General features: G+C 39.2%; 1 protein-coding gene and 1 long non-coding RNA gene across 3 annotated transcripts in view; both read left to right on the forward strand.

Annotated features, from left to right (window-relative positions):
- The window catches only part of ass1 (argininosuccinate synthase 1), a 162,548-nt gene that overhangs the window by 39,561 nt on the left and 96,071 nt on the right, over positions 1-26,916 (forward strand). For both annotated transcript variants that reach the window (XM_068012270.1, XM_068012268.1), the window contains exons 5-8: positions 268-324; positions 5,710-5,784; positions 22,120-22,190; positions 22,562-22,592. In XM_068012270.1, the coding sequence (XP_067868371.1) occupies positions 268-324; positions 5,710-5,784; positions 22,120-22,190; positions 22,562-22,592 (234 nt within the window). The remainder of the gene's footprint in view (positions 1-267; positions 325-5,709; positions 5,785-22,119; positions 22,191-22,561; positions 22,593-26,916) is intronic.
- On the forward strand, positions 5,791-18,722 carry LOC137347644 (uncharacterized). Its single transcript, XR_010968986.1, has 3 exons — positions 5,791-10,907; positions 12,852-12,975; positions 15,226-18,722. It is a non-coding gene; the product is annotated as an uncharacterized lncRNA (long non-coding RNA).

Genomic DNA, 26,916 nt, shown 5'->3' on the forward strand with positions numbered 1-26,916 from the left:
TCTTTGGTAGGTGATAATCATGATTATTATTTTAGAATACTTGGATTACTTTCCTCTGTGACTGAATAACTCATTGTATACCTTAAAGGTTACAATGATAATTCTAAATGGGATGCAGGAACAGATAGACTTGGGGGTATATGTGCACAAATTGTTGAAGGTGGCAGGGCAGGTTGAGAAAGTAGTTAAAAAAGCATATGGGATCCTGGGCTTTATAAATAGATACTACTGCTCCAATATCTTTAGCTTTATTCATTTCCTTTTCAGGGAAATGATCAGATTCGGTTTGAGTTGACTTGCTATGCACTATATCCTGAAGTCAAGGTAAGATCCTTGTGTCATATTCTTAATATATATTTATTGTATCAAACTTGTAGTTGTGACTTAACTTAATTTTTCCTGGATAAATTTGGATTATAAATAGCAATAATGACAGAAAAGGTTGCTAATGTACATAAGCCAGTCAGCATTTGAAAGCTGATTGGGATCCTTCATTAGAATTGGCACCTCAAATGTTAACATTTTCTTTCAAAAGCAATTTTTTTGTTTGCTTAAAATTTCTTTTTTTTTTGTTTCTGTTATTCTGTTTCATATTTTTTAAAAAAAATCATTTTTTAGCATGTGGCATGGTGGGACAATACATTCTTTATATTTATCTAAGTTACATTGTTCTTGTTTTAAGCCAGATTCTGGGAGTGTAGCATCCGTGAGTTGGCTTCTGTCTTATTAAATGCAGTTTCTGTAGATTGTGCTATGCTGATAGAAAGTGAGAGCATGCCCCTACTTGGTTTTCCTTTTTGTCTGGTAAGAGGCTGGGAATTTTTTTTCGGTTAGACCTACCTAAGAAAGTTTAAGACAATGGAGCCTGGCATAAAAATGTTTTGAGAACTACTGGCATGGTAGATTCTTGTAGTTCAGACTGAAGCAGCTTGTGGTGAGCTCTGCTTGCAGCCTGGGTAATCCTCCTTTTGTTTCATCGGATTTAGTTTAAAAAAAGGATGGATAATCCTACTTTGAACCATGAAGCTAATGTGAAGTTTATTTACCAGTGGCCTCAGTCCTTAACCATGTAAATAAACAGACAAAAGGGGAAAAAAATTCTGTCATACTGGTTGACCTGACCCCTTTTCTCTACATTGGATAAAAAAAGATTGAGTCCTGCTGGGTTTCTTCATATTGAGAAACCAAGGTGTCAGGCCAAAGCCAATTGTGCAGGCCACTAGCAAGGTTGAAAAGTAGTATATCAGGTAGTGATAAGCTGATGCCAAGCTTGGGTTTTAAAAGCCTGAAGACAGAGGAAATAGAAGCTGAGTAAAATGGTACAGTTTAGTGAAAGTAATCTTTTACATAAAGTTTTATTTATATATAAATTTAAATGTATGCTTTTTAAATGTATCAAAAAATTAAATTTATTTTATAAAAGGTTGAAATAGTGTTTTTTACTTTTTGGAGTGAAAGGAGTATTTGCATCTGAAAAGTTGGTTATTATAAATTTTTGGAAGACATTAACTAAATAAAGACATTTTTACAAGCTGATGAATGTTGTTTGCACCAAGTTGCAATTCAAGACTATTTTAGAATATTTGCTTATAAAAGACCAATTTTCTCAAATACATTACACGTCATTTGCTGTTGGTTTACTTAAACCCAGATGTGGTTTTAAGGTACAGTTGCTTTTGCAAATTTATTCTATTTCTTTCCCTAAAGCTTTAGAGCGCAATGATTCTGTTGCCATGAAAATATCTGCAGAATTTGGCGTCTGTGGCCAACTTCCTGGGTCAGAAAAGTAACATTCTGTTTATATAGTCATAGAGCTATATAGCACAGAAACAGGCCCTTCGGCCCACCGTCTCCATGCCGGCCTTCAAGCCTATCTATTCTAATCCCATTTTACAGCATATGGTCCGTAGCCTTGTATGCTGTGCGTTTCAAGTGCTCATTTAAATACTTCTTAAATGTTGAGGATTCCTGCCTCTGCCACCCCTTAAGGCAATGTGTTCCAGGTTCCAACCACCCTCTGGATGAAATTTTTTTTCCTCAAATTCCCTCTAAACCCCCTGCCCCTTACCTTAAATCTATGTCCCCGGTTATTGAAACCTCCGCTAAGGGAAAAGTTTCTTCCTATCTACCCTATCTATGCCCCTCATAATTTTGTATACCTCAGTCAGGTCCCCCCTTAGCCTTCTCTGCCCTAAGGAAAACAACCCTAGTCAATCCAGTCTCTCTTCATAGCTGAAATGCTCCAGCCCAGGCAACATCCTGGTGAATCTCCTCTGCACCCTCTCCAGTGCAATCACATCCTTCCTATAGCATGGTGACCAGAACTGTACACAGTAGTCCAGCTGTGGCCTAACTAGCATTTTATACAACTCCATCATAACCTCCCTGCTCTCATATTCTATGCCTCGGTTAATAAAGGCAAGTATCTCATATGCCTTCCTAACCACCTTATCTACCACTAGTCACAGGCTTCCAACTGCAAAAACAACCCTTGACCATCACCCTCTGCCTCCTGCCACTAAGCCAATTTTGGATCCAATTTTCCAAATTGCCCTGAATCCCATGGGCTCTTACCTTCTTGACCAGTCTCCTATGTGGGACCTTATCAAAAGCCTTACATAAGTCCATATAGACTACATCAACTGCTTTGCCAAGGCATAGAATATAAGAGCAGGGAGGTTATAGGAATAGCAATGGGAAGAAATCACGGGTAGGAGTGGTCTATAGGCCCCCCGAGGAGTTGCCTCTCTGTAGGACAAAATATTAATCAGGAAATAATGGAGGCATGTAAGAAGGGCACTGCAATTATCATGGGTGATTTTAATCTGCATATAGACTGGACAAATCAAATTGGCAAGGGTAGCATAGAAGACGAATTTGTAGAGTGCATCAGGGATTGTTTCTTAGAACAATATGTTGCAGAACCTACCCAGGAACAGGCTATTTTAGATTTGGTAATGTGTAATTAGGTAGAATTAGTAAGGGATCTCGTAGTTAAGGATCCTCGAGGGGGAAGCGATCATAACATGGTAGAATTTCAAATTTAGTTTGAGGGTGAGCAACTCGGGTCTCAAACTAACGTCTTCAACTTAAACAAGGGCAATTAAAGAGGTATGAAGAAAGAGTTGTCTAAAGCGGGCTGGGAAAATAGACTACAGGGGAAGTCAGTAGATGAGCAGTGGCAGACTTTTAAGCAGATATTTCATTTCGCTTAGCAAACATTTATTCTGGTCAGAAGGAAGGACTCGAAGAAAACGATGAACTACCCGTGGATAACAAAGGAAGTTAAGGAGAGTATCAAATCAAAAACAAAGGCGTATAAAGTGGCGAAAGCTAGTGGTGGGCCAGAGGATTGGGAATTTTTTAGAAACCAGCAGCAGATGACTAAAAAAACTAATAGAGAGAAAATTGATTGAGAGTAAATTGGCAAGAAATATAAAAACAAATAGTAAGAGCTTCTATGGGTATATAAAAAGAAAAAGAGAAGCTAAAGTAAGTGTGGGACCCTTCGATGATGAGACTGGGGAATTAATAACAGGGAACAGGGAAATGGCAGATAATTTAAACCAATATTTTGCATCGGTCTTCCCGGTGGAGGACACTATAAACATTCCAACAATAATAGATGAGCAAGGTGTAAGTGGGAGGGAGGAACTTGTAACAATCTCTTTTTATTTTATTTAGAGATACAGCACTGAAACAGGCCCTTCACCGAGTCTGTGCCAACCATCAGCCACCCATTTATACTAATCCTACACTAATTCCGTATTCCTACCACATTCCGACCTGTCCCTATATTTCCCTACCAACTACCTATACTAGGGACAATTTATAATGGCCAATTTACCTATCAACCTGCAAGTCTTTGGCTGTGGGAGGAAACTGGAGCACCTTAGAGGGAAAAGGTGCTGGACAAACTGATGGGACTAAAGGCAGACAAGTCGCCAGGACCTGATGGCCTGCATTCAAGGGTTTTAAAAGAAGTGGCTGCAGAGATAGTGGAGGCATGGGTCATAATATACCAAAGCTCACTGGATTCCGGTAGGGTACCAGCGGATTGGAAAACCGTTAATGTAATGCCCTCATTCAAGAAAGGAGGGAGACAGAAAACAGGAAACTACAGACCAGTTAGCTTAACATCTGTCATTGGGAAAATGCTAGAGTCCACTATTAAGGAAGAAATAGCAAGACATTTAGAAAAACATAATGCAATCAAACAGAGCCAACATGGTTTTATGAAAGGGAAATCATGTTTGACAAATTTGTTAGAGTTCTTTGAGGATATAACAAGCAGAGTGGATAAAGGGGAACCGGTAGATGTAGTGTATTTGGATTTTCAGAAGGCGTTCGATAAGGTGCCACATAAAAGATTATTACAAAAAATAGGAGCTCAGGGTATTGGGGTAATGTGTTGGCATGGATTGAGGATTGGCTAACACACGAATTCCACCCCCTTTAAGCCTTTTGCACTAAGACTATCCCAGTTAATATTGGGGAAGTTGAAATCCTCTACTATTATTACCCTATTATTTTTACAGCTTTCTGAGAATTGCCTACATATCTGCTCCTCTATCTCTCCCTGATTTTTTGGAGGCCTGTAGTAAACTTCCAGCAAAGTGATTGCCCCCTTTTTGTTTTTAAGTTCTACCCATATGACCTCATTTGAGGAACCTTCTAAGATATCACCTCTCCTTACTGCAGTAATTGGCTCCTGGATCAACAGTGCAATGCCACCTCCTCTTTTACACCCCTCCACCCCACCTCTTGTCACGCCTGAAAATTCTATACCCTGGAATATTAAGCTGCCAGTCCTGCCCTTCTCTCAACCATGTCTCTGTGATAGCAATAATATCATATTCCCATGTGTTAATCAACGCCCTCAATTCATCTGCCTTACTTGTAAGACTCCTTGCGTTAAAATAGATGCAATCCAGCCTTGCATTATTTGCTTGTGCCTTAACAGGTCTCTATATTTGCTTTGCCTTCCAGACTGTCTTAGTTTCTGTTCTATATTTGGCTGTGCATCACTCCCTACTGTACCTCCACTCTGTATCCCATCCCCCTGCCAAATTAGTTTAAACCACCCCCCCCACTCCCCCAACAGCACTAGCAAACCTCCCTGCAAGGATGTTGGTCCCGTTCTGGTTCAGGTGCAACCTGTCCGACTTGTACAGGTCCAACCTTCGCCAGAAACAGACCCAGTGATACAGGAAACTAAAGCCCTCCCTCATGCACCATCCCTTCAGCCACGCATTCATCTGCTCTATATTCCTACTGCTGTACTCACTAGCACGTGGCACCGGGAGTAATCCAGAGATTACAACCTTTGTGGTCCTGCTTTTTAATCTGCTACCTAGCTCCCTAATTTCCTGTTGTAGAACCTCATCCCTCTTTCTACCTATGTTGTTGGTACCAATGCGAACCACAACCTCTGACTGTTCACCCTCCCCCTTCAGAATGTCCTGCAGCCGCTCCGTGACATCCTTGACCCTAGCACCAGGGAGGCAACATACCATCCTGGAGTCACGTTTGTGGCCAAAGAAACGCCTATCTGTATCTCTTACGATAGAATCCCCTGTTGCTATAGAAAGGCTTAAGTCCTTTCAGGGTTGTTTAGTGAATTCAAAAATCCTTTACTTTGATCAGTACAAACTTGCAAAGTATCAGATTTATTTTTATATTTTGTTCTTTACTTTTTATTGATCACAGATAATTGCCCCATGGAGGTTACCAGAGTTTTACAATCGATTCTTGGGACGCAACGATTTGATGGAATATGCAAAGGTTTGTTAGAATGCTAACAACTGCAGAATGTATTATTTAGGGAATGATAACATAGTGATTATGTACTGAACTAGTAATCCAGAGGTCTGGACTAATGAGTTCAAATCCTATCACAGCAGCTGGTAAATTTAAAGTCAGTTAATTAAATAAATCTGGAATAAAAGGCTAGTATCAGTAATGGTGACCATGAAACTACTGGATTGTCATAAAAATCCATCTGGTTCACTAATGTCCTGTAGGGAAGGAAATCTGCCGTCCTTGCCTGGTCTGGCCTACATGTGACTTCAGATCCACAGCAATGTGCTTGACTCTCTTAACCTCCCTCTGAAATGGCCTAGCCAACCACTCAGTTAAGGGCAATTAGGGATGAGCAAAAAATGCTGGTCTTACCAGTGATGCCCACATCCCCAGAATGAATAGTTAAATAAATGATATCTAAATCCAAACGAGTTTCAGATTTTTTTTTAAAGAGGTAACCCCCCTAACTTGCTGTTCCAATAATGACTATAGGTTGTTACATGGATCCTGTGTAGAAATTTGGCTAAGTGAAAAGTGATTAAAAACCAGTGCAGTGTTTGAGACCTCTCTCTTCTGAGAGGTAGATTTTAGTCACAAGATGGTCTTTATTAGATTTGAAATAATTTGGGAGATGTTGGTCACTTCCTCATTGTTGTGCATTTTAAACAGAAGACTTCCTATAGTTGTGTCTGTCAATTGGCAGCTTCACTTGAAGAGACCAGATGACTATTTGATGTTAACTATACAAATGTCACATTGCTGCGCAGATGTTGTAGTTTTTGGGGCAGTTTACAGGAAGCTGTGCTCAGCATCTAGCCCGTGTTGACAATGTAATTTAAAGCAAAATTTAAGAAAATATTGATAGACATCCTTGTTCTTGATGAGTGTATACATCTCCAGTGGCAATATTATCTAAGTTAGAGGAAATGTATTGTGCAAGAATGAATAGTAAATCTTGATTTTTATCTTGTGCATTGAGTCCTGTTATGCATTCTTTTATATATTGTGTATAGACTGGTGGGTACCTGCAAGTGAGTGACAAACTTGATATTTGGGGCTTAAGAGCATAGTCGAAGTTGTTTATAAATGTGACACTCAAAAACCCAGGTTCAACATCCCAGCATAAGTGCTGTAATGTGCCCGCCAGAGTCCTCTCGCGAACCCTGTCAAAATTCATGGGTTTAAAGAGGGGTCACTTTATTTAAATAAAGTGGATGGGTGCACAGGGTACTTTTTGGGCACCTACTTGCCCCAGGAGGTCACAGAATTGGCAAATTAAAGGTCTACTCGGGTCTGCAAAAAAAAATCTGACCCGAGCCCGACAGAACCACATCCGACCCGGCCCGAGTCCTTCCATTTTTTTCCTGCGCCCGACCCGACCATCAGTTAACTTACCTTCCGTTTTTCACTTTCTTGCTGATCTGCACAAGGGTAAAATAATTGTTACAAAACCACCTTTCTGGTCCAAAAATTAAATTAACAGTGGAGCCATTTACCTATGATAGAGCGGGCCCGAGCCGAGCCCGAATGTCAGACCCGGAAGTGCAACCGGACCCGACATGTCAGGTAGCAGGCCTTTATGACAAATGGTGCTGCAGAGTACTAGATAAATAAGGAAATGACACCCAACCTGGAATTTTGAAACCTGTAAACTGTAGAAGAAAAGTGAGGATGTTCAATAGTTTTGAGTTGCTGGGAAGGCAAGTGTTGGGCTAGAAAAAAGGGAAGAGAAAGTGTATTGAATGGTACATTTGGAGTTTACCAGAAACAGGAGAATGACATCTACAGAACCATCACCAAGTTTCAGTAGATTATAGGAAGTGATTTTGGTTTAAACCAGAAAGCAGTAATAAAACAACACCAGGACAAAAATTAAGACTATTTTTAATTGCATAAAACCTGGACAGAGTAGAAATGACTACTGCAAACAGAAATAATGTTTTGAATAAAATTTGATACTTTGGGTGGTAAAGGGAGGAGAGGAAGCTGCAAATGCTGGAAATCTGAAGTAAAAACATAAAATCCCAGAAATGTGCAGCAGGTCAGTCACCATCAGTAAAGAGAAAAGGCAAATTAATGCTTTAGGTATATGCCTTTCATCGGAAATTCCGATAGTCACCTGTCTTTTCTTTCTACAGATGTTGATTGACCACCTTTTGAGATTATCAGCTTTCCGTCTGCTTGGTCACTGGGCAGGTTGCACAGGTCTTTGTGTAAATTTCTGAGCATTTGTCCAACAGCCTTGCAACATCATTACTTTAGATAAAAGCAGCAGGATAGACTGTATTCCATGTAATTTCAAACCCCATTATTTACACCAGCTTTTGGCTCCATATTGAGAGCTGCAATTTATAAACCTCTTTTGGGAAAAAATACGATTTTGCTAAAATGGCCAAATTTGACAAAAAAACAAAAGGGTGGAAAATTGACCACCCATTATAGGGATTCTATACAACATATACATTCTGTCACTGGTTGATTTATTTCGAAAACAATGAATAAAATGATCAGAAATTCCTGTTTCTGCCTTTTTAAACTCCTTCTTGCTCGTTCAATTTCAGTTAATTGTTGAATATTGGTTAAACAAGGATTTTTGAATGTCACAGGTTAGTATACTAACTCAAAGGTATTACTGAGTCTGAATGAAAGGGAGCTATCTTGCGGTTTTAAGCTGCCTTTATTTTGGGTTAATTGCTATTTTAGTGCTGTTGGCTCCTGATGTGCTAGACTTATGCAGACAGTGGTAAAACCTAAGTAAACTTGCTAAGTTCACTAAAGCTGGTGGATGGGAAGTCCTTTTCTATAGTTGGGTTGTCCAGGCCCCAGCTTTGGCAAATCTGGCAAGCTTACTTTGGGGCTACCACCAGCTGTTCAAAAGCAGTGTATAAAAAGCTGGCAGTACTACGTAAGTAGCTGTAAAGAGAGTCATAATACCAAACATGATTAACCATAAAGTGTGTGCTAATTAAACTTCATACTGTTGGGTTCAGTAACCCTTCTAAGCTGTATCTGTTATGCCAGAAATATACAGCAAGTCAATCGGTATTGGTAGGGAGAAAAGACTGGTCATGATGCTTTGTGCATTGCAGATTTTCCTTATTATTTCATCCCTGAAGTCATCAGCATTTGTAAAAATACTCTTTTAAATCCATTGAATCTCTATCCACAGACTATATTTGGGAGTGACTTCAGTCTCTAATTTAAATCAAATTTTTATCCTGTTTAAGAGTGATCTGTTGCAAAGTAAAATCCCATTGAAACTGTAATGTAGAACAGCTGCATATCCTTCCAAGTCAACTATATTGCCTTCACTAGGACCTACCTGAATTGGCACTCTCATTGCACTAAATTGGCTCTGGTGATACTTACTGAAAATGCAGTGTGTATATAGTCCCTACTGATTGGTGTACTTGTAGTGAGAATAACATGTCAATTCTATTTATGGGACACAAGTATTGAACAGCCTTCTTTCCTCCAAAATATGGAGTATTACAGTGCATGTAGCAGAATGTATGCACAAACCTAAGTTACTAGTTATTACTTAAGCAATTTTAAAAATATTTTTAAGTTTCCATTGAATCTAAACAGTAAATTATCAACTTGCATTGTTTAATTTAATGGATTTTTTAAACTATTAAAAATAGACAATAAAAAATATGTTGCTATACAGCAACCATGTGTACAGGAGACATTTCTCTAAGCTGAAAAAAAAGGCAGTTAACGTGTCTGCAGTAACAGTTGAGACTCACAAGAGGGCACTCAAGGTTTTTGAAAGAACATAGAACTTGCATAACAAGCGAAGGACAGGAGAAGAGTGAGTGGCATGATTTTTCTCCACTGCAGATTAAATTCCTGTAATCACAATTTAAATCTTCAATAATCATGTCAAATAACATTATTATTGATGTATGTTGCACAAAAGCATAGGTAGAAATCTCCTATGATGAAGATTTCAGGTTGGTTCAGGTGATAATCAACTGTTCTTGTAGTTCATAATGTTGGAATCCATCATTGGACTTAACTAAACAGAAGTGAATACGAGAAACTATTACTGTTTCTTTATACCAAGGCAGCCATTCGAAGTGACCCATTGGCCTGGCAGAATGCTGCATTTTTAAATTTTAGTATTTCTTTCCCTTCAATCTATCTGTAGCATGCAAAATCATGTGTGAAACACAAGCACTCAGCTAGTCACAATGCTACCAAAGAATAAACCACCCAGTTAAAATAGTCCCTGTAGTCTTGACCATGACAACAGTGAGAATAATTACTTTCTGCCACTTAGAGAGACATTCTCATGCCATGTTAGTTCATCTGTTGCTGACATTTTTATACCTGTGATACAAAGGGAAACATTTTGGGGAAATCATTTGATACAATGTTTTATCCAGTGAAGACCTTGGTCTGATCGAATATTGTTTCTCTCTTGTACCTTTTGTATAAATTCCACATTTTTAATGATTGTTCGGTTCCTACAAGTAATAAAGCTATTGATTTACAGAAATGTATATGTTTTTCTAAAACAGTATTTTGAATTTTTAAACTAGTAATTTTTCTATATGTGAGATGTGCTTGATGCATCAATATACAAAATGCTCTTTAATTGTTTTGAAAAGGAACTGAACCAAATCTGATTGTGCTCCTGTATCAAATGTTTAACATCATATGGAGAATATTCTCCTGAATATCATTTCAACCTCAGCCCCTTCTGACTCAAACCCATGTGTTCTATCAATACTCTGAATACAGGATTTGCATCAGATATATAAAAAATTCTACAAATTGAGAATTGCTGTAACAAAAATTGCAAGCAGTAAATTATTTCATTCACAGCGATAGTAATGTTCCATATTTAGTTTTAATTGTATTTTAAATAGTGGGAAGGGAAGGGGTGCTGTTTTGTCGTACCATATTCGACACCTATAATGTGTCCTAAATAACCTATTGGTTAATTTCTTCCATCTGAATATTGGGAGGACTGAAGCCATTATCTTTGGTACCCACCACAAACTCCATTCCCTGGCCACTGACTCCATCCCTCTTCCTGGCCACTGCCTCAGGCTAAACCAGATCGTTCGCAATCTTGATGTCGTATTTGACTTGAGGTGAGCATCCGACCACATATCCACTCCATCACCAAGGCTACCTACTTCCATTTTTGTAACATTGCCTAACATTACCCCTGCCACAGTTCATCTGTTGCTGAACTCCTTATCCATGCCTTTGCCTCTAAACTTGACTATTCCAATGCTCTTTTAGCCTTCCATTCTCCAATCCACATAAACTGAGAGCTCATCCAAAATTCTGCTGGTCGAATCTTAACTCATACCAAGTCCTTTTCACCTATCACCCTGTGACCATGGAACTACATTGGCTCCTGGTTTATCAAAGCCTTTATTTTAAAATTCTCATCCTTGTTTTCAAATCCCTCCAAGGCCCTGCTCCCCTCTCCCTCTGGTAACCTCTTCCAAGTTCTATAACCCTCCAATCTCTGCACTCCTCCAATTCTGGCCTCTTGCACATCCCCAGTTTTTTTTTCTCATTACCCCACCATTGGCGGCAGACCTTCAGCTGCCGAGGTCCAAAGCTCTGGAAGTCCCTCCCTAAATCTGTCTGCTTCTCTATTTCTCCTCCTTTTAATATGCCCCTTAAAACATATCTCTTTGACCAAGCTTTTGCTCATCTGTCCTAATATCTCCTTATGTGGCTTGGTGTCAAATTTTGTTTGACCTGTGAGATTTTGTTTGTCCTGTGAGGTGTCTTGGGATGCTTTACTAACTTAAAGGCGCTATAGAAATGCAAGTTGTTGTTTTGTAATCTGTTTCCTAACTATTAGTTGATACATAGTGAATGCAGAATTTCTTGTTTATTTCTCAAATTCTGTACTGATTACATCAGAAGTACTAATTCTCAATGGTACACATTGGGCAGAATTTTCATTCCTGGGTCCTGATCCCCGCCGTCGGGATGAATTGCGAGTCAGGAACCTGGAAATGCCGGCAGCGGGACCCTGAGGCAGATTTTGGAGGAGGCAACCACTATCTGGGAGTCCTGTCCAATTAAGGACGGCAGGCATGCTCGCAAGTGTGGAGGACCAAAAGGAAGTCATCCAGCACTGAAAGATCAACAGCCCACCAGCAGAGCTGGGCGCTGCTGAAGTATGTAGGAAGGAGCGAGGGCGCCTCCATTCCTGGTCGCTGGTCACAAATTGGGGGGAGGATATAAGGACCAAAAGGGTTAGGGCCGATGGATAGAAGGGGAAAGCCCTCCACAGTAAAGGGCACTGCTGCCATTGTAGCTGTTTATTAGCATGGCCCCTTCCCTATTGAATGGAGCCTCTGGCTCTGATGACCCCTGCCACCTCGCCTCCTGCAGAATCCTGTGGAGGCAGGAATGTGTCATGGAGCTGGCCCAGCAGGATTTCCCACCCATTTTCGGGGCCCCTGACTCCAGACCCATCTCTATGGACTCTTGAAAATTCTGCCGATTGTCACCCATCCAGTCTGTGGTGTACTGAGACCAAAAAGTAACAAAATGCAGAACTTCCCAACTAAAATTGAAACTGTGTGTGTATGTGTGTAGGCATAGTATGTATATGTAAAGTATAAGCAATAGTGATTTCAAGGCTGTAATTACAGTTGATTAGTATAAACTGCTCATGCTTTTATTTTCCTGTTTAGCAGCTGTACCCCCAAATTCACTCACTGTCTTGTAGTCACTCTTGGGTATCCATTATTTTCTCTATAAACAGTATGATACCAGTGATTGGATAATAGCTTGTAACTCACTCCAGGTTGTACATTATTCTATATACCATCCTGATTATATTAATCTTGTAATCATTCTCAGCTATCCATTACTCTATTTCTTCGAACAAGTAAAAAAATTGGTGTGTCTGTTTTAACTTTGTTACAAGACTTACAAACTTTTAGTAATAGCATTTTATTGCAGTTTTGAAGTACATACATGTGTTTTTTTTGTCAGCTAATTGATGCAAAGATTTTCTGTAAATTTCTAATGTTGAATGTTTGTTTATAAATTACTTGAAGGCAAATATACTGAACTAGCCAACGTGATTGCAAGCAGAAGATGGACAAGAAAAAAGGACTAGGAGAGTGTAGGATATTTGACAAAGATAGTTCGGCTGAGCTAGGAGAAGGACTTGCATTATTGGTAAGAGATAACTCAACATCAGAAAAGGAGATGAAAGATACCGTTAGAGTAGAAATTTATTAACAGTGACAAAGATAATTAACTAATTAGCATAAGGTGAACTGGTGGGTAAAGGAGTTGTTTAGGCAACTGAGGGAAGTTTCAGTGAAACATAACGTGATATAACATACAGTATCGGAGGTGAGGTGGGCAAATCAGACTAGTGAAATCAATGTTTGCTCGCACAATTTGAACTTGGAAGAAGGAGGGTACTTTTAGTACAGACTTCTGCCTAATTCAAATTCTAATCCACTTTTTAGCAATAAATCCTTATCTTTGTGTTATTTACACATATTTTGAATTAATTAATTCTGTTTTTTCGTGCAAAAAAACTTGAATTATCAGATGTAGACTGTTAACACAAAATCTGTTGACACCAAGCTATGGAAACCATTACTAGTTTACAACTAATTAGTAGCAAAGGGATGAAGAAAAAATAAGAGAATAGGCTATGGAATGGTAGCTGGGATTTACTGTGGTTAAGTCTAAGGTAATGAACATTGATACACAATGAATGGGTGCTCTTAAGCACATGAGAAAGCTCCGAAGGAGAAAAGCTGTTTCAGTCAAACTCACTTCTTCAATGTACACCACTTTGTCATGAATTGCCCCCAGATATCCCCAATCTGGAGTAGTAAATTCAGTTCTGGTCACCACACCTCAGAGGAGAAAATTGGCCTTGGAGAGGATGCAGTTCAGGTTCACCAGAATTATGCTAACTTTTAAAGGGTTAAATTATGAGGCCCATTTGGATAAACATGGCTTCTATTCTTTGGAGTATCGAAGATTGAGGGGTGATCCAGTTGTGGTATGTAAATTTATTTATTTTTATTTAGAGATACAGCACTGAAACAGGCCCTTCGGCCCACCGAGTCTGTGCCAACCAACAACCACCCATTTATACTAACCCTACAGTAATCTCATATTCCCTACCACCTACCTATACTAGGGGCAATTTACAACGGCCAATTTACCTATCACCTGCAAGTCTTTTGGCTGTGGGAGGAAACCGGAGCACCCGGCGGAAACCCACGTGATCACAGGGAGAACTCGCAAATTGATAAAAGCATTCTGGGGAATCCAGAACAAAAGGGCATAATCTAAAAATTAGAGCCAGGCCATTGAGGACTGAACCAGGAAGCACTTCAAAGAGTAGTAGAAATCTGGAACTCTCTTTGCCCCAAAAGGCTGTGGATGCAGGGACAATTGAAACTTTTAAAACAGATCGATAGATTTTTGTTGGTAAGGGTATCAAAGGATATAGAGCAAAGATGGGAAAATGGTGCAACAGGCTTGAGGAGCAGAAGGGCCTACTCCTGTTTTCTGAATACTACTCCACCCATTTAATCTCCAGAGGAAAGGTTTTACAGATCTCCACTTTGCCTCTTGAAGGTAAATTGAGTGAATCCCCAAAATATCTCATTCTTGCATCCTCCATTGTCAGTTCTGGGCCATTTGCTGCCTTTGGCATGTTATTTCCATGGAACCAGCATTTTGAAAAGTATCCTCTCGATTCCATTCCTAACTGGATATCCAAACAGCTATTTTGAAAGGCTGTTTGTTGACACAGCATTAACTGTTCTAGATTGGATTGTTTCACTCCTCTGAGCTCACTTTCCACGACTTTATTAGCATGCCACCAGTCCAGTTGGCCTATTGGGAAAGGAGTGCTTTGTGACGTTTGTCTCCTTTTATATTCATAGTTTTATGTTGGTGACAGGAGCACTGCATGTGCATGTTACTGATTGCACTGAATATTAAGAAAAAAACACACCATGGAACTTCAACTCCCCAGACCATCATAGTTCTTTTCTGAGCTGTCTCCAATACATTAATCTTTTCAAGGTAGAGTGCACAGAAAATTGGCAAATATCTCACCAGTGAACTATGGAATATTAATTTGAGGCCCCATCCACCCTCCAGGGTTGTGGGACCCTGTTGTGTGCAGATTTCTGCCATGTTTTCTTACATTATAATGATGACTACCCTTCAAAAAAGAAGTCATTCATTGGCTGTGAAGAGGTTTGGGACATCCTCATGTCAATAAAGGGACCACATAAATATTTCCTTATTTAAGTTTCTTTCTTTCTTGGAAGGAGGAAAGAAAATCAGCAAAAATTCCCACTTCTGATTGCTGAAAGTATAAGTTGGTTCATGGTATGATTGTGTTTGGCAATGATTTTTTTGTTTTACCTGCTCCCCTCCTCCAAGGAGTATGGTTTCACAGGTGGTATATGGTCATTGATACCTCACTCAAGTGGCTACTCTTCATGCGTGAGCCTAGACGCTGAATGCTGGTAGGTTTGATTATGAGAATCATCACAACCAAACACAATCATGACATAAATGCGGTTGGGCATCAGGTTTGTTATTAGAGTCATAGAGAGATACAGCACTGGAACAGGCCCTTCGGCCTACCGAGTCTGTGTGCCAACCAACAACCACCTCATTTATACTAATCCTACATTAATCCCATATTCCCTACCACATCGCCACCATTCTCCTACCACCTACCTACACTAGGGGCAATTTACAATGGTCAATTTACCTATCAACCTGCAAGTCTTTGGCTGTGGGAGGAAACCGGAGCACCCGGCGGAAACCCACGCAGTTACAGGGGGAGAACTTGCAAACTCCGCACAGGCAGTACCCAGAACCGAAGCCGGGTCACTGGAGCTGTGTGGCGATTGATGCCACTGGCACAGCTGCTTGTTGACACTCACTGCACAAGTGTGCAGTTTACAACAGGGGTCATTGGATTACAACAAGATTCCTGGCTGATTCACTGCCCTGCTTTCAGCACACTCCAGCTGAGATTACCTGTCTCAGAGCAGAAATTGAGCTTGGGACTTACTGATCAGCATATTTCAGCTAGTTACTTAATAAACATAACCAATCATCATTAAAGACTAAAACTAATAATTCTTGCGAAGGAGTTGAATATTCTTAAATTTAAAAATTGTCAGGTGATTAGGAATTATGAAAGGTTGCTATGTATTTTCTAAATTTACATTTATCACAACATATAAATAGGCTACAGTAGAAAATGAATAGCTGTGTATGTGATTTAAATAATCGTTGCTTGAGTAAACTGCCAGAAATGTCTTTTGATCTGCCACTACCCTATTTACTTTCTTACTTGCTAAGGATGTCATGATGTTATGACATGCTAAATGATGCTGTGTATGTGTATATATATATATATATATATATATATATTACGAATGGTTGTAGGTGGTATTGTGGAAAATGTGGCAGAGAGTTAGTTCGGCTGCTTGTACACAGGAGTTGCCGAAGGATCTCATTAACATTGGTACTTTGTTACCCTTTTTACTTTGGACAATATGGGCATAATATTCTAAATATGTTCTGATGGAAAGAAACCATGCTCACCACCAGTGAATGTTGGATAATAATGGGTGTATTCACTTCTTCAGGGATGGAAAATCACAAGAAGGGGCACCCTGTTAATCCCCTTCTCTAGTATTGAGTAAAGGGTTTCCAGCACAGGTGAGGTAAATGGAGAAATGGCAATGATGCCACTGGTGCAATGGAACAGTGTACTTATGATGCCAGATGTACTTAATAACAGGAGAGTAATCTGCATGTTCTGATCGATATTACAGCCTGCTAATAGTGAAAAAGTCAAAGCAGTATTCTCTTAATGTTTTAGTCATAAAGTTCAGTTGAATGTATTATGCAGATCAGTGAAGGGTCTGTACACTGAAAAAATTATAATTTAAGAAGTGCCAGCCTGCAGAAACATAACACAAAAATCAGATTATGCCATCCTAGACAGTAATAACATTCAAGTTTGGATTACAATGAATTTGTCAATGAAATGAATGTTTGATGTATTACACATGGTTTCCTGATCTGTAGAAGAAGGACACAAATTAAGTGAACTGGATTTTACCCTGAGTGGCAGTTTTAGACTTGTGCTTTCCTGTAAACTGGACTTTTGCATGGCAAGTTGTTGTTAGCCAATGATCCAAAAAGGGCAGTGCCTTTACAGGGCATTTGGAACCTGTGTGAAACACAATTAAAATGTGCAAATCCTTTTTGTAAAAAACTTAATTTTTGAAATGAAGAACTTTCTGTAGTGTATTGTGGCTCACTGGAATGTTACAAAGCATTTCACCTACAATAAATTAATTCTGAAGTACAGTCACTTTTTATATAGACAAATGTATCAGGAAATCGAGAATTTAATTTGAAAATGCAAATTCTAGGGCCTTTTAAAATCTGGAATTTATACACTCAAATGCATTTATTAAAATTTGATGCTTCCTATTACTCAGCTTAATTACAATTCCCAGTTTGCTTTATTTGTGACCCATAGAGTTTATGAAGAGTTAAACATTTACAGGTCATGATAGTCCCCATTGTTTAAAGAACATAAAATAATGAAAATCACAAGAACTGGATGTTGCCATTTTAAATAAGCAAAAGTGGGTGGAAGTAACTGCTAACAGTCTTTGCCCCAGACTGTGTCCATACTAGACCTGAGACCACCTCTTTGGGGCTGCACCCTGTGCTAATGATAACAGCCCATTGAAGCTAAAAGGCATTCAATGAAAAAACAACCTCTTGAAACCTAATGAACCATTCAATGGCTTGGTTGCTCAAGCATTAACAATTGCTCCATCTTCTTGTGACATGAGGAAGACACATTGTAACAGTGGGTAACCTGTTGACACCACTCAGGGCTGATACAAAACTGCTTGAGGGGGAAAAAAATCAGACCAGGTAATAGCATCAAGTAAATAGCTACTAATTTAACATTTTATTGTTGAGGAACAATAATACACAACTGCATTTGTCCAACTACAACTCATTAACAACTCATTAGCCATTAATGACCTTATCTTTTCATGTTTATTCTAGAACAAATCTATAGGATATTACTGACAGCAGCAGTTTATTATAGGAGTGAGTTCATGAGTGCAAACGACCCATAACGGCAAGTGAGTTATGCAGTCTTTCAAACTAGTGAGATCCACTGAAGCTTAAATCACAAGGCACTCCTGTATTCCTATGGTGCTGTCAATTCCATAGTCTTCCTGCAGTCGAAGGAACTCCCTGGTGGAAATCACACAGCCTATGTTCTGTTAGCAGCAAAGATTCACTTTTCATGAGTTTCTAGACGTGCGTTTGAACAACCTCTGGATTCAGTTTGGCTGCTCTAGATTGCCAGCAGACTTCAAATATAGAAACGAGGCAGTAGTGCATGGAAGTTGTTTTGGGGTTGCCCTCCAAGGACCGGAGCTCATCTGTTAAATCAGCAAACAAAGGAATTCCATACAAAAGGTGTTAAATAAAACCCATTCAATGGGTGAAGCAAAAACATTTCATTATATTGCGTAAAGCATTTTTTCACCACATCTATTTCTAAAGTATGTTATTCCTGTTTACTTTACCTGATTTCTCTTTGTTGCTGAGAAGATGGGCATTGAGCTTTATTCCAGGTTACTGTCAAAACATTAAAGTAAGTTACCATCCACATTGGACTACCCTACTATTTCCCACCCCACACAACCACATGCCTTCATCGATTTTGTTCAGAAACTGTACAGCTTCTGCTGGGTGCTTGTACAATTTGGTTCTTAATTCAATAGAGCTGTCAGTTACAGTGCCACTGAATCTAGAGATGTTAAAATAGTGCAGTTCCTCTTTTTTTTTTCCACTTGTTGCCCTTTTCCACTCCTTCACCATTTTTTTATATGTTGCTGAGTTGCCAATATTGGTAATGCTCAGCAAGGGTTAACTGCTTCCTCAAGGTGAGTGGCAAATTTCACCAGGCTGCCCTTGCACGCCTCCTTTTGTCCAGTTGGGGCATGGTGTAGCAGAGGTACTGGTTAGCTGTGGTAGATACTTTACTTGAGAAGACCAGGCATGGAGGTGGAACAAAAGGACCTTTTAAAACCTTTGCATGCATATAATAAGTTAAATACAGGTAGCTTCTTCTATTGCTGTCATTTTATTTTGGTAATCTGGTACCAGAGATGTTAGCAGTTACAAGGCACTTTTACATTGGTTCAGTTCAGACTAAGGGAGAGTGCCATCATTTTTATTGGTGTACAGTTCTATTTTTGGGATAAGAGAGCCAGTTTTATCAGTACAAACATGGGCATCCAGTGAAAGGACACAACTCTCCTGTGATCTGAACTAAACAAATGCCCATAGCTGAGGGGAAAAATGACTGTGAACTGTGAGCCTTTGCAGTTTGGAGGTTATGTGAGTAGGAGGGGGAAATGACTTTTCTACTGTGAGTGTGCCTCTTAAAAGCGGAACTTTTCCCTCATGTCTGCAATCACATCGGCTTATTGCTTCTGAGTTATTTGTCCAAGATTGTTCTATTTCTTTTCCGTACTGCTATGAAATATCATTTCTGCCTGCAATGAAATGGGAGTCCTGAACTGACAATAATCTAGACGCCTGGTGAATTGATGGGGTTTAGAAAGGCATGATTTCTGTAAGATGTCTATTTTCGAAACATGGAAATAGTAAACTAATTTTGCAGGTTAGAGATGTGTTCGGCAGGTAGCAAATATCATCCCTCCGTGAGTCAACTTGGCTGTTGCAACCTTCAGTATTTCTGAGGCTCTTCAGTTTTCCCTTTCTGGAAATTTATATCTCTAGCCATCCCGCACAGTGAGGTCATTGCACCACTGCTATATCTTACAAGTTCCAAGTAGTAGAAACATTCCAGTTTTCATACATTAACTTGAACCTTCTCATACTCACACCAATATCTGACAATCTCACCATTACCCAAAATGACAGTGGACCGCATCAACTGACTATAGGCTTGAGTTATGAAGTAGTTTTGGAATCCAAATTGGTTCAGTTCAGAATGCTGATATGGATTTGACTGAATGTGGAATTTAAATGCACCAAAAATGAATTTTGGATTTTAAAACATACATATTAATCCAAATTTCAATTTCAGATTTGCACCTGAAGTCTGGCTATTTGTTCCTCTTGAGCAGCGTTAATTTTCTTATCTGTATGTTAACGTAGTCAGGTAAAACCTGGTTATAAAATAAACCTTTGCTCACTGGGTAAATACAATGTGTATTGCACTGAACTGTGTAGAAGAGGGTCCCAAGTATGATACTTGTTCTCTGCCAAATAAGGCAATCTTAGTTGGGAAAGCTGTACTGTTTCAGATCTTTGCTGTAACCAACATACCATGGGCTCCTCTGGATAGTAGTTTATCAAGTAAAGCTGATGCCTGTCCTGCCCACCGGCTGAAATGGTGCGTATTGTAAGCGGACCAGAAAGGATACAATTCTTAATGCCACAAGGCAACAAATAACTCATTTTCCAAGTAGCAGTTTTTTAGCTTACGAATAAGCATTTATTTACTAAATTTGATGATTTTTAAAAGTAAACTTACTGTCTATAAGAATATTAAGGATGGAAATATTTCAGCTTTAATAGGGTATGGAATTCCAACTTGACTTTCCATTTAAAAAGAATTTACTTAGTGACTAAGTCGTAAAGTTTATTTTTGAAATTTAGTGTATTCAGAAGAGCCACTGTTGAGGTATTATATTTTTGAATGGAATTGTATAACTCTGAAAATGGGGAAAAAAGTAACTTTTTCACTTATGAATAGTATCTTTTTTTGGAGCAGTGTCTGAGTGTTATTCATCACTGGAGCTAGTTTTCATGTGAAAGGTTCCACACTAAAGATTTCTTTCCGTCTGCCTTAGTAGCTGGTGGCATTTCTGCAAGACTGGGTTTCAGGAGCTGATGGCCCTGGTCACCACGGGTACTGTTCTGTCGCGGTGATTAGAAATAATTGGGGCCAAAGTAATGAATTACTTCATAATGTTGTTTGTTATCCATGCTTCAGTGTATTCTGTGTGATCTGAAGGAGGAGCCTCGCAGTGGGAGGTTGAGAAATCGTATCAGTTCACAAGAATAGATACTCATCTTCTCTGCATCATGCCTTTATTTCAGGTTTTCCCCTTCCCATTCCCTCCCACCCCACCAACATCCTTATAAACAGATGTTCATTCTTTTTTGCAAACTTAAAATTATCCTTACATTTGTATAAAAAATGACTAGAAAGTACTAGAAATATTAAATCATTTAATTGAAGATTCCTCCTTAACGCACTAATCGCGCATTAAGTTTCCCTGTGTAATTTCCTGTTCAGTCCTTGGAGCTTGTCTGTAATTCGTAGATCATTTCTTACTAGTTTGTACCCAGCACAGCAGTGAACCTTGAGGGGAATTGATGAGCAGTGTGTGGCTTTTAAAGCAGGACTTAATTTGACAGCTGGAAATGGCACATGCTGAACAATTAGTCAAAACTACCATCCACAACAAAATATAGTAGCCCAGTCAGTTCGAGCGGTTAGAGTTCTATAGGATGCTGCATGGTGGAAAAACAGATAACTTGGTGCAGCATGGACAATGTCGAACCTATGCACATACTAACTGCAATGTATTTGTGTAATGAGGAATTCAGGAGAAATTTCTTTACCCAGGGACTGGTTGGAATTTGGAACTTGTTACCAGATGTAGTTGAGGCGGATAGCATAGACGCATTTGAGGGGAAGCTCCGTAAGTACATGAGGGAGAAAGGAATAGAAGGATATGTTGATGGGGGTTAGATGAAATAGGATGGGAAGAAATTTGTGAGGATCATTAACACTGGCACAGATCAGCTGGTTTGAATGACCTGTTTCTGTGCTATAAATTCTGTGTAGTAATAACTTTTTGTGGGTTAAGGTTGTGTCCTCAAGACAGTGGTGGTCTTCTAAAATGAGATGGGACAAAAACTTAAATATCTTTTCATTATAGTCATTTGGGTGTAATTTTGGATTGAAATTACACTGCAATGCTAGTAGCAAAAATGTAAAATGTTTATGAAATTCCTCTGCTTTGTAATGAACTCACTAACATTATTTAAAAGGAGACACATCTGAACTTTTGTTTCCCTATGAGCACTTTATCCATCATAAACTGCGTTGCAGAGACATTGTGAGGCACATTTTATTGTAAAAAATGTAACTTGCACTTAGCAGGACTGCAGTGGATGCAGGTTTAAGATTCCCTGAATGATCATTGTTTTCCTTTTTGACTATAGACACATGGCATTCCTGTTCCTGTCACTCCCAAAAGCCCTTGGAGTATGGATGCTAACATCATGCATATCAGGTAAGAAGCTGAGCACTGAATGGTGAAGTAAAAAAGGGGTAAAAAAAAATTGGAACTCTACAGCAGGTGCCACTGTATCTGAAGGAGAAAATACAATTTAACATTTTGAGTGGAGACCCTTTGTCAGGACCATCTGATGATGGGACTCTATTGAAAATGCAACAGTTTCCTTTCTTTTCCTGTTACTGACAGACCAGCTGTGTATTTCCAGAAATTTTCTATTCTTTCCAGATTTCCAGCATTCATTTTTGTTTTAATCTTTATTGAGTAATATACTTGTTTTATATACTTGTCATCTTAATATAGTCTGATTCTTTCATGGTAGATATTCTTGTTTATTTCTTCAATTTTGTTTTAATATTTTCCCACAGCTATGAGTCTGGGATCCTGGAAAACCCCAAGGTAATATTTCATGACATTGAAATACTCTCAAATATGCCATTAAGCTTATAATGTGTTATGTGTGTGACCCATAATTTGAAATTTCATGGGGGTAGGGGGAATGGCAAGGCCAAGCCCTGGTAGTATTATCATCTGTGTTTTAAAGCTTTTTATTGCTGCTGAGATCAATGGGGAGGGAAACATTCTATGTGACATTGTACAATACAATGTCACATCGAAACAATAAAGAAGCAATTAGACAGATGAGCCACATTCACAGAGGAGCGCTTCAAAGTTGGCAGCTTGCAGCAGTGGTTTCTCTCATTGTGAAATGTGGGGTCTTGTTTGATCGAAGGTCATGAACTAATACAATTTTCGAAGCAGTAGCAGCCAATAGACTGACTTTTCCACTGCCATTAGCCATTTTCATGTCTTCAGTACAGGCTTTTATCTGGTTTTACTAGCATGTTTACTCATTTATATTAGAGAGGGGGGAAGCTACTGATGGGTTTTATATAATCTGGAGGAAAATACATTTTGCTTGAATGAAACTTTGCTTGAAAAATTTACAAGGTTAAATTTAACCTCATGATGTAACGTAACATGCTATCTTTGATCATTAAACATTTAAGGATAGTTTTTACACCCCAATCTGTGTGCTGCACATAATAGATCTCTGCAGCCACACTTCAAAAATTAATGGGAAGGTACTTGGTTTAAGAAGTGTGTTTGTATTTACATGCATATGCAAACCTGGAATATGTTACAAGATGGTGAATGCATCTCTGAGTTGAGGTGATGGCACATAGCACAAAGGTGAAGCTTAAGTGGTTCAACGTCATCCCAATCTTGAAATGTTTTATTGCCTTGAAACACATCAGACTGCCATACTCACTAATTTAGGGAAAATTACTGATTTTCACTTCCTTTTTTTTGCTGGTGACAGTTGTCAGGCTTCTTTTGTGCTGTGCAGATAATGCAGTATCAGTATTTATTTTACCCATTTTAATTTTTGGTGATATGAAAGCATCTATCTCGCAATAGAGTGAAATTTCACTCTGATAGTAGCGTATGAATTCCTTTGCCTACTATTTTAGCAGAAGCATTAATTCATTAATGGATTTAAGGATGCCGTCATAATGGTGCTCAATTCGCTGAGCTAATGGTAGACTATTAGATTGCTAAAGCAAGCCTGAGTTGATTGCCACCCTCCATTGATATCTGACTTTGACTCAGCCATACAGAAGAGGCTATCGGAAAGACTATAAAGGTCCCACATCCAATCCGTATACTGAACCTTGTTAGCTAATCTCAGCCTGGCAGCAGTAGGAACACTATACAGCTAGCCTTGAAATTTCTGGCCTAGGTTAAGGAGCTGAAAATCAACCAATGTTCCTGTTTCTGATAAGTTTGTGATCATTGCTGGTGGAACTATAACTATCTGGGATCAGGGTTCGGTTCAGCTATGATGTTTCCTGTGATCATATTGTCTACACACAAATATCATCTATGGAAAATGGCTGCATAGAGGTATAGGAGGTGACTGATGCCCATGGAAATATAATCCTATGAAGGGGTCGAGACTTTCAGGAGGGGAAGAGGAAAGTTGTATCATAATTAAACCTAATCATATCCTCACACATTTTGCTGTGACCATCTCTAGGATGGGAAAGCTGATTACTTCCCCTATGCCGTCCCAGTGCTTGATGATGTAGCTGCTATGTTGTGGCAGCATAGATGGGAGATTAATTCTCATGGAATGACATTGATGGCTGTTTTGACAAAATTACTATTTCACAAGCATTATTACATCAAGGGGTATAAATTGAAAAATGTTGTTTTTCTTTAAAGTAAGTGCCCATCAAGTGAACATAGAGTAATGTAAAGTCTACATCACAGAAACAGGCCATTTGGCCCAAATAGTCTATGCCTCCTCCCATCCCTCTTCATCTAACCCTATCAGCCATATACTTCTATACCTTTCTCCCTCATGTAATTATGTAGCTTCCCCTTAAATGTGAATCTGCCAGTCATCTCAACTATTCCTTGTGGTAGTGCGTTCCACATCCTTGCCACTCTTTGTCTAAAAGTGAAACGTGTGGAATGTGACCTCAACCTGCCACATGGGTGCTGGCCACCATTATTATGGCAGTGGATATTGGGGTATTTGAGTGAGTGTCCTGCCATGGGGAGGTGGGACACTTAATTAACTTCTTTAAATCAGGCTCCCACAGCACAATTGGGAACCTGATTTTAAATTTACTACTGCTGCATGGGTTTGCAAGGGATTGGGAAACTTTACAGTGAAATGGAGGTAGGAACTTCTGGCTCCCCAAGTTATGTAGATGTTTCAGCACTTCTTGTGTGCCAGAAGGAGCAGGAGGGCTCCCCGGGCCCCTCTTAGAAGCTTCAATCTCCCCCAGTCCTGATCACCTGAAGGACTTTAGTACACTACTAGGCGGGGTAGAAATAAGTCTAGACTCTGAACTGTATGATCTGTGTATGCCTGAAGCAAGACGGCTGGGAAATCAATCCTCTGGCCTCATCAGTATGTTTGATACAGGCTGCCACCACTCTGCATGGCTCCACAGATTACTCACCCAAGCAAAGACTTCAATTTCTAGCCACCCCCAGTAACTTCTTAGGCCAGGGTTTGGAATGGGCTGTGGGGTGAGGCAGGGGATGAACACAGCTCCTCAAGAACATCTTTTAATTTGAAGATTTTTGCAACCTACCTTCAGTTGGTGGCCCCTGGGAATGCTGAAGATTCCAGAATGGGGTGAGCACTGACTCCTGCCCTGCTTGTCAACAGTTCTGAAAGGGGTGCTTAACAGGTGTTGAAGCTCTCTTTTGCATTTTAAGGGGACATCTAAAAGTGGGTCCCACATATTTAGCAGAGGGTCAGCGTCTGTGCATTTTGGGCACAGCCCATCCGTGGCTAAATTGGTATGCTTTACGCCCAAAAAACGGGTGCAATGCATAGAATTTCTATCTAAATATGAAACAAGCTAGGCCTAGCTGGAACAGGAAATTGGTAAACTGTAACTGATTCAGTTTCATGTATATTAGTTCAATTCTAATTAATCTAGGTATGAGATCAATAGGTAATCTGAATTTATGATACCAGAAATAATTGTAAAATGTAGACAATTTTTACATTTCTATAACTCCTGGTCTAATCAAGCTTCTTGCTTCTATGTGATAGGGAACGACTGGTAACTACCAGGCAACTCAAGTCCTGGGATCTTTCAAAAAATATTTTTTTAAAAACTTTATGCTGGCTTGGACTTTTTTTTTAGATTAAAAGCAATTCACATTTATACATTTGGAAGAACTCAAATTAATGCATGTCCTACAAGTACAAATTAACACAATTATGTTCCTGTTTAATGGAAGAAACTGCTGCTCCTACCATCTTTGCCTCGTTTGCTTAGAGGTCTAGTGATTTTTTTGTAACACTTCTTGGGGTGAGTTGGTAGAATTAAATTGTTTATACTTGTATCAACCATTGGTCTTAAACTGGTCTTAAATTCAAAGTTTAATTTTTTTTTATGAACACAAACTTCCTTGGTCAGGTCTATTTACTTTGCAGCGATACTTTAGGCATGCCCAGAAGGCTAATACTTGGTGGGGGTGTTGGGGGGGGGGAACTGTTCTGAATGTGTGCAGTGGCGCAACAAGAACATTTGGCTACAGAGAATTGAAAGCAGATGGTATAACCATTTTCTGCTTTTGTGAGGCCGATTGAAGGGCAATGAGGCAGCTAATGCAGAAAAAGATAGAAATTTACTTGCTTTAACTTCATGCAGCACCCTGAAAGACTTCATTCAGGCCAAGCTCAACAATATCAGGCGATTGAATAAATGTTATCAGCATCGATAGCTCTACATGATGGTTTAGTTCACGGCCCATTTGCCTCCAATTTCTTCTCTTCAACCCTTTCTGGGTAGACTTTCTTCAGATTCTCTGAGGCTGACATTGCAGTCTGGCCTCCTACAGTGAAGGCTAAATGGAACGCAGTGATACAGCATACAAAACGATTTGTTTTTTTTTGAACTACAGCAAGCAGAACACCGAACAATCAAGGAAAGCTGATCGAGCGATGGTATTTTTCATTTTAAGAAGTAGTTGAGGTCAGATTCAAATTGAAGACGATCTGAATTTTTCTTTCAATGTTTGGTAAAGAGGAAAAAATAATTTAAGTAAAACTTCTATATGCAGGAAGAAACTGGTTATTGTGTTTAAATAAAATATAAAGTAAGTCCAATCCATTCAATTCAATACGTTCACATCAGTTCTCTTTAATTTGTTTTTCTTGGCTCAGTACATGGTAGCATTAACTCTA

The sequence above is a fragment of the Heterodontus francisci genome, chromosome 32 (assembly GCF_036365525.1).
Source record: "Heterodontus francisci isolate sHetFra1 chromosome 32, sHetFra1.hap1, whole genome shotgun sequence".
NCBI classification, from domain to species: domain Eukaryota; kingdom Metazoa; phylum Chordata; class Chondrichthyes; order Heterodontiformes; family Heterodontidae; genus Heterodontus; species Heterodontus francisci.